Below are 16574 nucleotides of genomic sequence, written 5' to 3'. Positions count from 1 at the left end.
ATAGTCAAACTATTGTAAATCGATTCTATTGGTTAAGTAGTCAAACTAGCCAGGACAGTTAAACTGCACAGATTGCAAAATCTATGTTAATTACTTGAAGTAGTTCAAATGGTCAAACTAGCTGTTGTTGCTCAACTAGACAAAAGGCATGACTATCTTACTCGATTCAGCTGCACAAACTGAACAATCTAGCTTCAATGGTTCAACTGTCAAGTCACTAAGATGGTCAAACTACCTTAGGGTCTGGGTTTCATCAGATAAAAAGCATAACCCGCTTAAATAGCCTAAGTAGTTAAATAATCAAATTAACAAGAAGACGGTTAAATTGAAAAAATCGCAAACAAAATGCAGGGAGTAGCTGAGTTGGTTCAATTTGCCCATATGGACAAAATCCACCAACAAGCTAAATTGGGCCAAATGGTTTAGCGACCAAACGTTTTCTTCTTGTTGCAGCTGACATCGCTGATTTTAGCCATATCGCACCGAGGAAAAAGCTTTTTAACTGTTTGCTGCTAATCACGCTGATTATAGCTAAATCTTACTGAAACCAACGTTTTCGCTTTCTTTCCCTAAATTACACTGTTTTCAGCACCAGAACATGTCTTCTTTTGTTTGCAACTAAACTGGGCTGTTTTAAGGTTTATCTCACGTAAAACATTTTTGCACCTGTTTGCCGCTGAATTGAGCTTTCTTTGGCTTTGAAACACCGGAAAGCGTTTTCTGCCTGTTTGCAGGGAATCACGCCAATTTCAGCTTTCTCTCAATCAAAACGTTCTTTCGCTTCTTTGGCATTGAATTAGCTGTTTTAACCTTTATTGCATCGAAAACAGGTTTTCTGCTTTTTTACACATGATCACCTTGTTCTTAGCAACGTGAAAGGGTTTTCTGCCTGTTTGCAGCTAATCACGCTGATTGTCGCTATATCTCAGTGAAAACAATGCATTCTCTCTTTTCTTGCTAAACTACGCTGTTGACAGCGTTATCACATTGAAAACGGTTTTCTGCTTGTTTGGCCAAAATCAAGGAGTTTTGAGCTTTACGACACCAATTGGTTTGACCATCATCTCATTTACACAAAACTTTTCTCTTTTTGTGACCAAATTATCTTGTTTTCAGCATTATCGAAGTGGAAATGGTAATTCGGTTGTTTGCTGCTGTTACACTGTTATTAGCTTTCTCGCACTAAAAATGTTTTTTCACTTGTTTGCCGCAAAGCTGTGTCTAGTTTTATCGCACCAAACAGAGGTTTTCTGCTTATTTGTAGCTAATCACTGTAATCGCAGCTTTATCTCCTTCAAAACATTGTTTCGGTTGTTTGCTGTCGAGTTTCGCTGTTATTTAGGTTTATGACGCCAAAAACCAAAAGTTTTATTTTCAGTAAGGCAAAGCTAAAATTACCCTGAGTAGCTGCCAATATGTGAAAAACCTTTTTTAGTGCTATAAAAAGTTCTGGTACGATGAAGCCAAAAACAGCATAATTAAGCAACAAAAAGCCAAACCGTTGAATGAATCGCAAACAGCCCAGTCTTATTGCAATTAAATTAAAACTCGTTTTCGGTGCTTTAAGGCTGAAAACAGCGCAGTTTGCGCCAAAACAGCAAGAGCGTTGTATTGAGTAAATTGAACTGCTTAAGCTTGTAATGCTCTCTGTCCAACTAAACCCCAACCCTTCGCTAGTTTGCTCATTTAAAGTACTTGACCTAATGAAGAGAGTTTGTTCAATTTGTGCAGTTTAACTGTGTTCCCTTGTTGGACTATTTAACCAGTTGAATCGATTAACCTACTTTGACCAATTTAACTAATGAATTCAATTTAGCTATATTGTGCAGATTGTGCAATTGAACCATTTGACCTAGTTATGCATTTTTCCGGTTAAGCCATTAAGGCTTAACATTAATCAATTAAGATAGCTTGTTTAATTTGAAAGCTTTGACTCTTTTCGCAAGTTTGACCGTTTAAACCAAGTGAACTAATTCAGCCCTTCAACCAATTTAGCTAGTTTGACCATATTTACTACTTCAGCCATTTAATATGGATTGTGCAATTTCTTAAGTTTCACCGTGTTCGCTAGTTTGATTATTTAACCAGGTCAACCAATCAAACTTGATTGCAAAGTTTTTCGAGTTAAACCTTAAAGTTGGTTATGCATTTCGTCCCCTTGAAAATGTTCTGGACACTTGAACCATTTCAACAAGTTTAACCAGTTGAAAGTGATTTTGCAGTTTTTTCAGGTTTACTGTTTTTCGCTAGTTTGACTAACTGGTTAAATAATCAAACCAGCGAAGATATGTAAATACAGAAAGAGTTCAAATGGCTAAACTGTAAAAATGCTACACCGGACAAAATGCATTTCTTAACTAGGTTAGGCATGGTTTGATAAGAGGAAGAAGAAGTTACAATCCATAGACCCAGCGTTCTGACACTCCTGTCTAGTGCCTTCATCTGGGATGATCTAAACGCTGCAAAAAGAGGTCACGATCACTTATTAGTTGCCTTTTTTTTTTTACCGTTTAACAGTGATACCAAGGTCACTTTTGAAAAATTCCACAATCCATTTCAACTGGTTGAAGTACTTTAAACGGTCAAACCAGCCAAGACAAGATGGTTCAATCGCACAAAATGTTTAACTAGCTTAAATGGCTCCATTGCACAAAACTGCACCATCTAGTTTAATTGGTTTAGCAAATTAAGATAATCAAACCAGCGAAAACTGTAAAAGTGCACAAATTGCCCTTTTTATTTGGAATGGTGGATGGTGTTCAAATGCTCAAACTGGGTTAATAGGTTCAACTAGAAAAAATGGACAACTAGCTTGATAGGATGAACTGCACAAAACTGCCCAATAAAGCTTAAGTGTTTAAGCTAGATAAATAGTCAAAGTAGTTAAGACAGGTAAGACAGACAAATTACACAATCTTTCTTGGGTTGTTTAACGTATTCAAATGGCCATACTAGCTTCAATAGTTCAACTGGACAAAATACACAAGTATCTTAATACGTTCAACTGCACAAACTTCAAAATCTACCTGATTTATTTCAAATTGATAAAATGGTCAAAGTAGGTGGATTGGTTTAACTTTATAAATGGTCAAACCAGCCTAAATGACAGAATGTGGAACTTGCTGAAATGGTTCAACGGGAGAAAATGTGTAAATAACGTAATCAGTTCAAGTACACAGACTTCAAAAGCTGGCTCAAATGCTTCAACTGCTTAAATAGTCAGACAAGTAGACGCAAATAAACTGCACAAATTGCAAAAGTTATTTCAATTTGTCGGAGCAGTTCACATGGTCAAAGTAGCCTAAATAGTTCAACTGGACAAAATGCACAATTAGCTTAATCGGCTTAACTGCACAAAGTGCACAAGCCTCAGAATCCTACTGAAATGGCTTATCTGGTTAAATAGGCAAACTAGCAAAAGCACATAAACTGCACAAATTGCATAATCTATCTTAATCGGTTAAAAAAGTTCAATGGTCGATCTACCTTAAAGGGGTCAACAAAAAAAAATTCAGAGCTAGCGGAAATGGTTAAACTCGACGAAACCAATCGGTCGCTCAAATGGTTCAACTGGTCTAATGTCAATCGAGCGATAACATTTAAATTGCACAAACTGCGCAATCTATCATAATTCGTGGAGGTAGATCAACTAGTCAAACTAGATTAAATGGTTCATCTAAACAAAAAGCATAAGTATGATATGCACTTTGTCCGGCTCAACCGTTTCAGCTGGCATCACTTTGTCATATAAGGTAGTTTGACCATTTTGAATTACTTCAACCAATTAAGATAGATTGTGCAATTTGTGAAGTGGAACTGTTTTCGCTGGTTTCACCCCCTAATCATATGAACCAATAAAATTAGTTTGGTCTTCTTAGATTGTGCATTTTGTGCGAAAGCCTATATGGTTCAACTTGCTTAATGTCAATCGAGTGATAACAGTTAAAATGCGCAAATAGCACAATCTATCTTGGTCGGGGTTGTTCACATAGTCAAACTAGCTTAAAATGGTTTAATTGAAAAAAATACATGACCGGCTTGATCAGTTGAACTGCACAATTTGGACAATCTAGCTGAAATGGTTCGAGTGGTTTAACAGTCAAAGGTCAGCTGAGAAAAATTGCACAATCTTTTTCAACTGGTTGGAGTACTTTAAATGGTGAAATTAACTTCAATGCGTAAACGGCACAAACTGCGCAGTCTAGCTGAGTTTCTACAAGTATTTAAAATAGTCAAACTATTTTGATTAATTTGATTTGTATAATGGTCAAACCAGGGAAGACAGTTAAACAGCACGTAGGTTGCAAAAGCTTTCTTGATTGTTTGACGTAGTTCAACTGCATGTCCAAGCTAATATACATATTTATACAGAATATGCAATATATTTTAATGAGGGTAATATATTAGAAGCAGAAGAGGAGTTACGTAATATGAAATATAAGTTAAAAAAAACCAAGGATGACCCCTAATAATATTTAAAGATATAATATCTATGTAATGTTATAATGTAATGTATTGCAACAAAACAATTCAGGATGAATAGGACGAATTACTTCGTTATTACCGTTTCTGCTATAGTGTACCACTTACCATTAAAAAGCATGATGACAAATTGGATAACAGATTTAGTTTCTTGAACCTCTTACAGGCTTTTTTCTACAACCGAGGCTTCTTTTTAGTATTTATGTGATGATGTTATTTCAGTTATTGCGCTTTTTTTTAGCGATTTATCTATATGATTGAAGTTTCCAACAATCCTCTTTTTGAAGCTCATATATAATATGTTTATATTAATCCGACATTTTTTATCATTAATTGAGCAAAAAGCCTATCATCAAGAGTGCCATTTTCTAGACCAAATTATGTGGAGTGACCAGTGAATAAATATATACATAATAAATGTTTTAAATATTCCAAGAAATGTAATATCTATCCATTTATTCTTTTTTTGTATGTATACAGCGTATCGCTTACTAATGGATACGGAAGTATCATATGCTTTATAGTGGAAATGTGTTGCGGGCCCCCGCAACCATATCTTAAATGAAAATCATATGTTCCATCCACATCAAACGCTAATTTATCACTATATACTGTAAAATGTATATCATTGGAAACTCCATATTTTGATCTTGATTTTAAGAATTTGGTTTCCTTTTCATTATCATGTGCAATTTGCATGTGCAATTATCATTAAAAAAGTATACAAGTACAAATACCAATGTAGCTGGTTGTTTAACATTTGTGGATACACATTATTTCTTTGCAACATCATTACATGTTATTTGTGAAGCTAAATTGATTTTTTTTATTGGACATTTTAAAATCAGCGGTCATTGGTTTTGCTCAGTTTTCAATAAATTGTTTATTTGTGTGTCCTCGTATGATTTATTTACAGCATCATTAGCATCAATTGCTGTAGCTACATGAATTATTTTATTATTAGCCATATTAAATTGAATAGGATTATCATCATTATTTTGAACTCTTTGGTCATTTTAACTATTGCGATGAAATGAAGAGTATCATTCGTTATTTCAAACTCTTTATCCCACACTAAGTGGAACATCGTCATGATATTCCAAGATGCCATTAACTACAACGCAAATGACTGAATCTTGTGCATAAGCCACACCTGACATATTCTTCAACGCTAAATCCATCATCAGATAACTAGGTGTTACATTATTGCACTTGTGTATATCAACCAATAATCTGGGATGATCTGCAGATTTCTTAGGTGATACCCTGGAAATTTTCTCAATACCTCTTGTGGCTGATATGTCAACTGATGAATAGTCAAAAGATGCAGAGGAAAAGTATAATTCCAATGTATATTCATCAGTTCATACATGTTTTCCGCTATCCAAAAAGAGTTCTGTTTCATAGGTTCTTTTAGTGAACTGATGATAGTCTTGATCAATGAAGTCAACCCCCGTAATGTCATCTTCATCACTGAACTGTCGACTTGAACTCATGATATATGAAAATGTGTCTTACAAATCTGCACCAGCAACAGATTTAATCTGTCACCAACACACTTCTAATAACGAGTGGTCATTGGTTTATTGTTATTGTTGATGGTTGTACTGTCAAAATTAACATCAGCAGCATGTTTCTTTTCTGTATGCTGTCCCACAAAATGCCTTATGAATAGTATCGTTATTTAAAGTGGGTGTATGCAAGTTCTTAACACAGTTGTTATTCAAGTTTATATTACCCTGGAAAATCTCAGAGGCACTCAATATGTTGTTTGCAATGGTATTAACATACTTTTTTTCACTGGCATCTTTTACACCTGGCCATTTGTATAAGGTTAACCAACTAGGAAAGGTTGTGCAATTTGTACACTTTAACTGTCGTAGCTACTTTGACCATTTAACGAGTTTAAATAATTGAGCTTGCTTGTATAGTTTGTGCAGTTGACCCTATCGAGCTAGTTATCCAAACAAATATAAAAGATCTACTACTCTGCAATCATCTTTCGTCTTAACAAGTTTGTCTTTAAGAGGGGACATAATGCCACAATGGCCCTTCTCAAATGACAACATTACTGGTTAAACTGGTTGGATAAAGACGCAGACTTCGTTAAGGTGTATTTGCTCGACTTTAATAAAGCTTTAGATTTTGTTTCCTAACAGATTTTATGTAATAAACTCAGGTTATCCAATATCAACCCTTATGTTATTAAGTGGATGATCACTTTTTTGAGTAACCATAAACAGAGAGTTGTAGTCGAAGATGTCACAACAAAGTTCTTTGAAATCGGCGGGGTGTACAGTTAAACTGGTTAAAAGGTTAAACTAACAAATAAAGCTAAACTGAAAAAAAGTTGCAACAAGCGGAAACAGTTCAACTGCACAAAATGCAGAAAGTAACTGAGTTGGCTCAATTGGCTCATGGACAAAATCCACCAACAAGCTAAATTTAGTCAAATGGTTTAAACGATCAAACCAGCAAAAACAGCGAAACGCGATAAACTGGATAAACTGGCTCAGTTGCCTTGTTCGCCGCTGAAATACGCTCTTTTTAGCTGTATTGCACGAACAAAAGGTGTTTTTGCTTGATTGCAGATTGCTTGATTGAAGAGATGTGTTTCAGTGTGTTTGTCGCTAAATTTACGTAGGCTTCAGCTTTATCGTACGGAAGAATGTTTTAAGCTTCTGTGCAACTAAATTGGATCTCTTTCAGATTATCTCATCAAAAACTTTTTTTCGCTTGTTTGCTGCTGAGTTGAATTGTTTTATAGCTTTATTGCACTGGAAAAAGGTTTTTGCCTGTTTGCAGCTTACCGCCCTGACTTAAGCCACATCTCACTCAAAACATTTTGTTTTGCTTTTTTGGCACTAAACTACGCTGTTTTCAGCCTTAAAAGACCGAAATAGTGTTTTCGTTTGGTTGCAATAAAACTGGGCTTTTTTGAGCTTTATTAAATAGAAAACAATGGTTTGGCTTTTTGTTGCTAAATTGACCAAATTTTAGTTCTGTCTTATATAAAACAACGCTTTTGTTTTGTGCAATAGAGCTGAAAAACTGCGAAATTCGGCGGCAAACCACCGAAACAACATGTTGGGTGAGATGAAGCTGAAATTAGCGTGATCAGCTACAAACAGGCAAAAAACTTCTTTCCGATGCAATAAAACTAGAAACAGCTTAATTCAGCGGCAAACAAACGAAAAAACGTTTTAGTGTTATAGAGCTGAAAGTGGCAAACTCAGTGGCAAACAAGTGCAAAAATGTTTTAACTGCGATAAACCTTAAAACAGCCCAATTTAGTTGCAAACAAACGAAAACATGTTTCTGATGCTACGAAGCTGAAAACAGAGTACTTTACCGAAAGCAAAAACGTTGATTTTAGTAAGATATAGCTACAATTGGCGTGATTAGCTGCAAACAGGCGAAATACCATTCCTTGGTGCGATATAGTTAAAATCAGTGTGATTAGCAGCAAACGGGCAAAAAATACGTTTTTGATGGGAGACAGCAAACAAGAGCGTAATTCAGTAGCAAACAAGCCAATTGAGCTAGTTTGTCCGCTGTTTTTGCGTTTCACCGTTTTCACTTCTTTGATCGCTAAAACCATTTGACCCAATTTAGCTCGTTGGTGGATTTTGTTCATATGAGCCAATGAAACCAACCAAGGTACTTTCTGCATTCCGTGCCGTTTGACCGTTTCCGCTGTTTGCAATTTTTTCAGTTTAATTGTCTCCTTCCTTGTTTGACATTTAATCACTTAAGCTATTTAAACTGGTTATGCTTTTTGTGCGATGAAACCCTAACCCTAAGCTGTGTTGATCATCTTAGCTACTTGACAGCTGAACCATTGAAGCAAGAGTGTGCCGTTTGTGCAGTTGAACTGATTAAGATAGTTCTGTTCTTTGTCTAGTTGAGCAATATCAGCTAGTTTGACCATATCAACTTCTTCAAGCAATTAACAAAGATTTTGCAATCTGTGCAGTCTGACCGTCTTGGCTGCTTTGACTATTTAACCAGTCGAACCATTTAAATAGTTTGACTATTTTAACTACTTCGAGGAATTCGGTTAGAAGAAGACCTTCATTTACTCAGGGAAGCCCATTCAGATGCCTTAAGCACTGCTATCAATTGGGGCTCTGACAAAAATTAAAATGAAATTAAACTGACTTAGCTGCTTTGACTATTTAAGAGTCTGTCCACGAGAGGACCAGGCAGGCGTGACACATGCCATCTCACCGTTTTCTCTTAAACTTTCATAGATGATTAAGGTCATAAAGTTATTCAAGAGTACAAAGTGTTTTGGGCTCTCGATTAATCCTTGGGGTACAAGGGCTTTCACATCAAATCCAATGCATAAAACCCCAAAATTAGTGCTAAAATTGTACTTTCAAAGAAGATGTCCCACACCGATAGAATGTGGTGGATTTTTTTAATCTCATTTTATCCGACAATTCTTTAAACCTTAAGCAATGGAAGGTTCGAAGTTGGATTGATTTGAAATAATTCTCGCCAATCGAGAGCATTTCATAATTAACCATGTCACGCGACAATTTTAAGAGACCGAAAATTAGGCTTTTTTAATTGGAAATATCTCCAATGGGCAACGTTACATGTCGATCAACATTTGATCACAGTAAAACCCAATCAAAGTGCTATGTTTCTGACGAAAAACATTTTTGGCCTCTGTGAAATATTCGTGATCACATTCCTCCGAAGTGCGTGACAGGCAAAGTTGATCTAAGCACTTTATGACCACAAGCTGCTGGTTAAGGAGCCGAATCGAATCGTGTAATGGTATATGTGACGCCAAATGTTTTGTTTTTCGGCTCTAAAAATATGAAAAGATGTTAAGTTGTATAGCCATGGCGTTGATTTAATTGTACTAATTCGTAGATATTGACACAATTCACTGACAGTTACTAGTAAGTCTAATAACACCGATTCTTGTTTATATACTGAAAGTCAACAGCTGAAAGTAAAGTATGCCAAATATATTTTGCAAAATTTTTTCCTTTCATATTTCTTAAATTTATTTTCAAACATGGAGCGCGCTTAAAGCAATTTCCTTACCGAAGAAAAAACAGCCGTTATGTGAATTTAGTGTGTGTGGCGTGACACGTGTTTCTGTTACATGTACTTCAATGCATGAATTCAGAAATAAAATTCACTGAGCTCGAAAAAATAAAAGTCCCTCTTTGACAGGCAATCCTTGTTCGACTTAAGTTCAAGTTATTTTCGTTTACTGTACTAAAATCTGATTGCATGAGTATTTTTCTGAAATCAGATTAATCTATACACTTGAAAAGTAAACAAAGATAAAAGAAAGCACGTAGTCAGTTTCCTTGCCACTTTTTGCTTGTATTCATCATAATTTTCTCTATTTCTATTCAACTATGATGTGGCAACTAGAGTGATTTTACTAGACCCATTGAACTGTAGTTACTGCTCTATTAGTTAGTATAACGCACTATTTCATTGTTTTCTTTTATCTAGTTTTGACTACTAAGCACTTACTGTTAGATACTATTTCACGGTAAATTATTTATCTTAGCTCCATTATCAATCCTTTAAATTACGTTTTGTGGTATTATTTACCAATCCGAGAATAATGAAAAACGGCATTCGAAGATTCATTTTTCGTATGCAATATTTTCAATTTTGAAAGACCAGAGGTGCTAACGAAGTAACTGAAAACTTATTACAAAATACTTCAGTTGTTACAAAAAATTTTAATAAGTAGGGAAAGGGCTGCTCAAGTCTATAAGATTGATTGAAAGATACCCCGGTTATTTTGATATTTGCAGTTGATATTGTTTTGGTAAGTGTTCGTGGAGTATCCCATAGTAGTAGTCTTGCTCATAATTATTCACGTTAGGACTGGAGCCGGCCTCTTATATGTATTTAATGGACATAAGTGCTAAGCTTATTTCCACGTTTCATTGCAGTTACAATTGAATTCGCATTGCTATATATGTTATGTGGCAAGGGGTTGCTAGTAGCGTTGTGGTACTCAAATGTAGAAGGTTTTGCTTTCCACTGTTTTGCCAGGCTCCTCTCCAGATATTATAGACAGTACTTTAACCTCACGGTATTCATGAGTGCCTTCTGCAGGTTATTTACAATTAAATAGAGATTACTTCGCAATTATACATAAAATACACGTTTTAGATTAAAGTTCTAGTTCCCTTCTTATTTGGAATCTTGTCTCCATTGCTTCTACTTCGCTGATATAATCAAGGTCCTCTTCCTCCTTTTGGGAAGCATTTACATTTCGCTTTAAGACACCACTCTTGTTAAGGGCTGAGAGCATGCTGAAATATCTTGCAACTTGATGTGTTGAAAGCCATTCTTCCTTTAAAAAAAACAATTTATCTCCATTTGAAGATCTTTGACTCCTCATTTTACATGCAATATCAGCGGGATTTGCTTTAACACCGGTTTCTTCTCCTTGGAAGAATGTTTCCTGCAAATAAGAGCGAACGCGTTCGGAAAATCGGATTGACTTCTTTGATTTCTTCATTGCCCAACCCTCCTCCAGTGATGGATTGTCAGCTAATACTGATGGGGATTCTGTCACTACCGGTGCACCAGCAACTTCACATTGGACATAGTCTCCTGTAACAGTTTTACAGGTATCTGCCCACTTTGCCATAATGCTGTCATAGTCCGATTCTCTTTCTAACTTGATTAGGTGGCGTCCAACATCAAGATGTTTCTCTAGACCTCTAAATTCCTTGTAGACTTTGACACTTTGGGAGGCGACCGATCGCGTTGCTGACTCTGCTTCGTCTGATTGAATTATTTGCACCTCCGTTGGCGCTGATGGTTTGACAACCTGGGCCTCCGTTGCTCCTGCACGAAACGTGCCGACATCTTGCAACGGTTGGCTAAATGGCTGAAGTTCTTTGATACCCGTGGGACCTCGTGGAGTACCATACATTGTATGCATTCCAAGCTCCCAGTCCAGCTGACTCGAACAAGGAATTGTTCAGTGCTTGAATTCCAGTCATGCTATGTTTCGTCATACTTTGAAAAGAATCTTGGATTTCTGCTACAGTGGCATAACAGCCCTTTACCCCACCATACGATTCAATTGCAACCTTCATGTCATTGGCGGTGTTTATGTCATTTCCCTCGTTTATAAATCGCCGCATGTGACTTTTAAGAGTGGCTTTACGGCGGTCACAAACATCTCCACCGGTTTGGGGATTGCTGAAGTCATAGCGGAAGATTCTGATTCCGACATGCTCACCAAGACTTGGCAATGACAGAATAAGATACGCATTGTGGTAGCACCCAGCGTTATCGGATCGCAAGAAAGCTTCACTGAGGTTGGAATAACTGGCTTTAAAAGCCACAACCGTACTTTCCAGAATTGATGCCACTGCAAACCAGTTTTGGGTGCATTTGTCGAAAAGTTGGATATAGCTTCTTGTCTAGAGAAAAAACGGGACTGTATTACCTAATTAGTATTGTCACCATTAGGCTTACAGCCAATGTTGAGGTAAAGCTCTATATTATGAAACACCTACGCAATAGGGAATTTGTTGAAAACCTGTACTTGCATTTCCGGTTTATCAACATTTTTACTTCCAGAAATTGCGTAAAATGTGTAAATCAACTTTTTCTGGCCAATGTCTTCTTCACAGATATAACGTTTACAGATATCTTGGTTGCGGTATCGCTTTCACTTTATTGCGTTGATCTAAGTTAGTCTGATGACTAATAGATTAGTTTATCACTCTTTCTGTTACGCTCGCGTGATGAACACTAATCATAAATCAGTTGTAGGTTTTCTTTTTTCTAGACGTCGACCTTAGTTATATTACACCCAGATGCAACTGAAACTCTACCTCAATTTCTCCGTCATCCCCCTTTTTGACAGCAATAGAAACATGCCATGACTTTCCTTTCTTCCCAAACCAATCTCGTTGTGTTTCCCGGTAACCGATTGGGAGAAATTTCATAGCCCAGTCCATGATGATAAGTACTTGGTTATTGGCCAGGTTCTCGATAACCGCTCTTTTTGCAGTATCCAGGTGAGCCGCCCTGAGGATATGCACTTTCCATCCATCAATATCAGGAATTGCGTTATCCACATCGTACTGTAACTCTTCCAGCTGGTCTTTACTGCTAAAAGACGTATAACATTATAACTTAGATGATATGCTTTCTTTTAAGATTTGAAAACTTACATATTGTTTGGTTAATTCATTTCATGGTTCCAGTTGAAAACAAGTTGGTAAATAGCTGGGTTCAGTTCTCAAGCATTTCATAAAAGTTTAAGAAGATGAAAAAAAAAAGCGTTCCAGCCTTTGTGATATGATGCTGAGATTGACAGTTATTTTTCACGTCATCTTTGACTGCTAGTTACATATTGTGGACTTCAGTTGCATACTCTTTCCATGTAATTCGAGAACAAACCGAAGGTTGTGAGGAAACGAGATGATATCAACTGTAAACAGATATGATCACCTGAATTTGACTTCTTGTGGGTCAAATACCAACTGAAGGTCTGCTATTACATTCTTAAGATCCTTGCATCGATCACAGTTGACCGTGTGGTGATGCGCACAGCTTCCGTGGAACTCTGGTTCGGAACTACTCAAGGCAAATTGTCGGTAGTGGTCAGGACAAGGACTCTCCCTTGTTAAGTGGATTTTGTAATCGTTCTTTAAATACTGCCTCACACTTTTCAAGCGGCGTTTCATATCTTTCGTTCCTTCTTCTTGTAAACCTAAAAAAAGTATATATATATATATATATTTTTTTTTTTTAAAAAAAACCTTGACAGTTTATATGTGCAGTTCTAGATGCTATACAACTGATATAAAAACTTTCATCTACGCGCATAACATGGGAATAAAGTATTTTTCAAACCTTTTATTACCAGGAAATTCATTAACAATGTTACGGTCTCGTAAGTTGCTCTTTCTTTAGCATTTGCTAATTTCAGCGATTTTACTTACCGAGTGAGCATAACCTTTCTGCTGTTTCTACTAATGTAGCAAAGGCACACACATCATCAGTTTGAATGCTGTCCAGCCCTTTTGAAAAAAAAAAGTCAACTGCAACGTTTGACGCATGTCATGCCTATTAGTTTATCTATCTTATTTTTGTAGGTGCATCACACAAATAGGATGATGAACTTTACTTGTGTCTAAAACTATCTCGCACGAGGTGCCCTTGGTAGGGGACAACTACCTAGTGACTACATGTATGCAATGAGACATAAGTGTGAAATAATAACATGTTTGATGCAGTATCTCTTTTCTTTATATCTTAACATCGATCATAGGCAGCGATTTGTACATCGATCTCCTTACTAGTATAGATGTTACTCCAGAGTTTAGGACTAAGGTACCTTAATGGTGTAGATACAATGTTAAAATGTAGGCAGAGCAAAGTCGGTTTGTTTAGTAATTGATAAGGATCATCAATGGAACTGCCTTAATTACGCATCGAGAGACTTTCTTCTATTTCCAAAACTGCTTACCTTCAGTATGTTAAACAGCGTCGATCGACCTAAAGGTTGAAATCCAGTCTCGGAACAGTACGATGTGTACAGTTGGACAAGTCTCGGTGCCATCACATTTCTCACCACATTAGGAATTTCCAGTGTGTCACCATCGGAAAGTTTCAACTTTTTTGTTCTGTACGCGACATCTTCCAAAAAAGACGGACTAGAAACAAAATCAAGAAAGTGGTCTACCTTTGCTGGGTGCAGTCTACTTTGCTTGATCTGTGGTGGTTCTATTTGTTGACCAGGCTCGTTAAGAAAAGCGTGTTTTCTTGCTTCGTCAATTCTCCATTTTGTAAGACCCAGAATTCAGGTCGATAATTCAGACTTCGAGTGGTCACAAACAAAAATAGAGAGTATCTGCTGTCTGGTATACCATGAATTTGCCTCTTCATAGAGGTTTATGAGTCTTCCAAGAAGTTGATTATCTGGCCTGTTGCCATCCCTTCCACTGCTGTATCTCTCAACAACCCGATTGAAAAGCCAAGTGGACTGCTGTGGCGCAATTGCCTCCAGTACTGTCTCTACTGCTTGCACTGCTTTACGTTTGCAGTAGCGACTTGTGGAAGAGGACAAATTCAAAACATCTGTACAAAGCTGAGATCGAATGGGACTTACTCTTCCGTCCGCAGAGTTCCGGAGGAAGTTATTCAGAAGGTGAAGCCTATGCTGTACTTGAGGAGTTGGCTGCCATTCTAGCGACGTTTCGACCTCAGGTACTGATTCCTGTGAAGCGGACGAAAAAGGCCTATGAACTTGCATCATCTGACCCCACTGGAAGTTGCAGAGTTGATATTACCCCAGGACCGACCTCTTGTGCGGCGTATGAAGGTGCCTCAGAACTTACATCATTTGCCCCTGCCGGGAGTTGTGGGTTGGGTATTGCCTATAGAGTTTTAAAAAATGTACATTACCCAAAAAAAATAATATACTACAAGTGCGTTCGTTTTCCCTTTCTTTAAGAAACCGAGCAAAAATGCAAAGAAGAAAATTTACCTCACTAGACTGTTCTCGGAGTGATGAAAGACTAGGTCCAGGCTCGCTGACTACACTACAATAGGATCAGGAGAGGGCTGAAGCTCTGGTGATGCGGGTTCAACGACGAGAGCAGCACTATGTTCGCTGCGGCGTAATTTGCAAATACCTGTCATAGTTCGTAGCAGAAACATTAAAATACATTTTAAAAGGGAAAAGGAGAAAGGGTCCAACTTCATAAGTTAGTCGGTATTGTCTTTTTATATCGATTGCAAATAGTAGATTTACAACAAAAAGAAACCCCTCTTACAAAATCATTGTCGTTAGCTGCGATCTTTTTACCTTTCTTATTATCAACTGCTCGTCAAACACTGGATGAGACACTTGCCTAGTTTTTTTCCAAGTTCGTCATTTGCAATCCTTGTTTATATTTACCATTCTTAACGAATAGCGATCTTTGTTCCGTTTTTGCATCTTTAGTGTCTTTCTGCCCTTTAAAACGATCATTTCAAGGTTTCATTCTATCTAAAGGCAACTCTTTACGACTGTAAAAATGACTCAAAATATCGTGACGTAGCTCCCTTAGGACCAAAAAAGCAAGTTCGTATAGCCAACGCAGAAATTGAACCTGTTTTAAAGTCGAAAGTTATCGACTACCTTTTACCTTGTGTGCAAAGTAAATGGTCAAAATTTTTTTTCTCAGTTTCCTGTTGAAGCTTTTCTGTCACAAGAAGTGAGCAGTTATCGTCATATTGACCTGCGAAATGAACTACTTACAAATTCTGTTGATTGCCAATCCTAATTGCCTAATTTTCTGGCAGAAGAACAAGGAATACCACTGGTGTCTATCTGGTTCTACAAGAAACATGATTCCAAACAGCAAAAAATGAAAACAACACCATACCTGCACCGACGGGAACAAGAACTCTCCATTTCTCTTTAATCTCTTTACACATCTGTAGGCTTGCTCCTCTTTCTGGTTTTTGTTGCTTATTGCCATGCAGAGGATGGTAACATTTGAGACTTGGTCTCTACCAGGTTCCTAGTGCAGCTAGTGCAGATGCTTCGGACACACTGTCATATCGTCCCCCATCTCATCAAAGAATCCCACTCTAGCTAAAATGAGGTCTTTTTCCGACCTAACAGATGTTTGAGCAACTTTCAGTTGTCGCTAATGAGATTTAATATCCCTCGTACAGGAAGACAAAGGAAAGAATTCATTCTTCCCTGGAAACCTCGCTGAAAAATCACAAGTGCTATTGGAATGTGAAGAGAACAAACAAGACAATAGGGCAGCCATAGTTTTAAGTTGCCGCTCCAAAAAATCGATCAAGTAACAAGAAAAAACAACTGCGAGACTTCACCGGCAAGAAAAGACTACGTGCTTTTTTGTTATCTTTGTTTACTTTTCATGGCGACGTTGTTTACATTAGCCTGATTGAAGGATTCTACCTCGAAAACAATCCTGCAATCAGACTTTACAAAGGTAAAATAAAAGTTTATTTAAAGTAGAATGTGGATTGACTTCAAGACATACTTTTATTTTTTCGAGCTCTGGGAATTTCATTTCTGAAATCATGCAAGTACATGTGACGGGAGCACT

At 37.1% G+C, this 16574-nt stretch overlaps 1 protein-coding gene across 1 annotated transcript; it reads right to left on the bottom strand.

Annotated features, from left to right (window-relative positions):
* Positions 1-10645: 10645 nt before the first annotated feature.
* Positions 10646-12443, bottom strand: LOC136282015 (uncharacterized). Its single transcript, XM_066169157.1, has 3 exons — positions 12330-12443; positions 11410-11912; positions 10646-11363 (listed from the first exon to the last, which is right to left on the bottom strand). Exons 1-3 carry the CDS (start codon positions 12441-12443, stop codon positions 10646-10648), a joined length of 1335 nt encoding a protein of 444 aa, XP_066025254.1.
* Between the last annotated feature and the right edge of the window lie 4131 nt (positions 12444-16574).

This window comes from Pocillopora verrucosa, chromosome 1 (genome assembly GCF_036669915.1).
Source record: "Pocillopora verrucosa isolate sample1 chromosome 1, ASM3666991v2, whole genome shotgun sequence".
Taxonomy (NCBI): Eukaryota; Metazoa; Cnidaria; class Anthozoa; order Scleractinia; family Pocilloporidae; genus Pocillopora; species Pocillopora verrucosa.
Note: the sequence above shows the minus strand (reverse complement) of the source record. Positions and strands in the feature narration are given on the sequence as shown.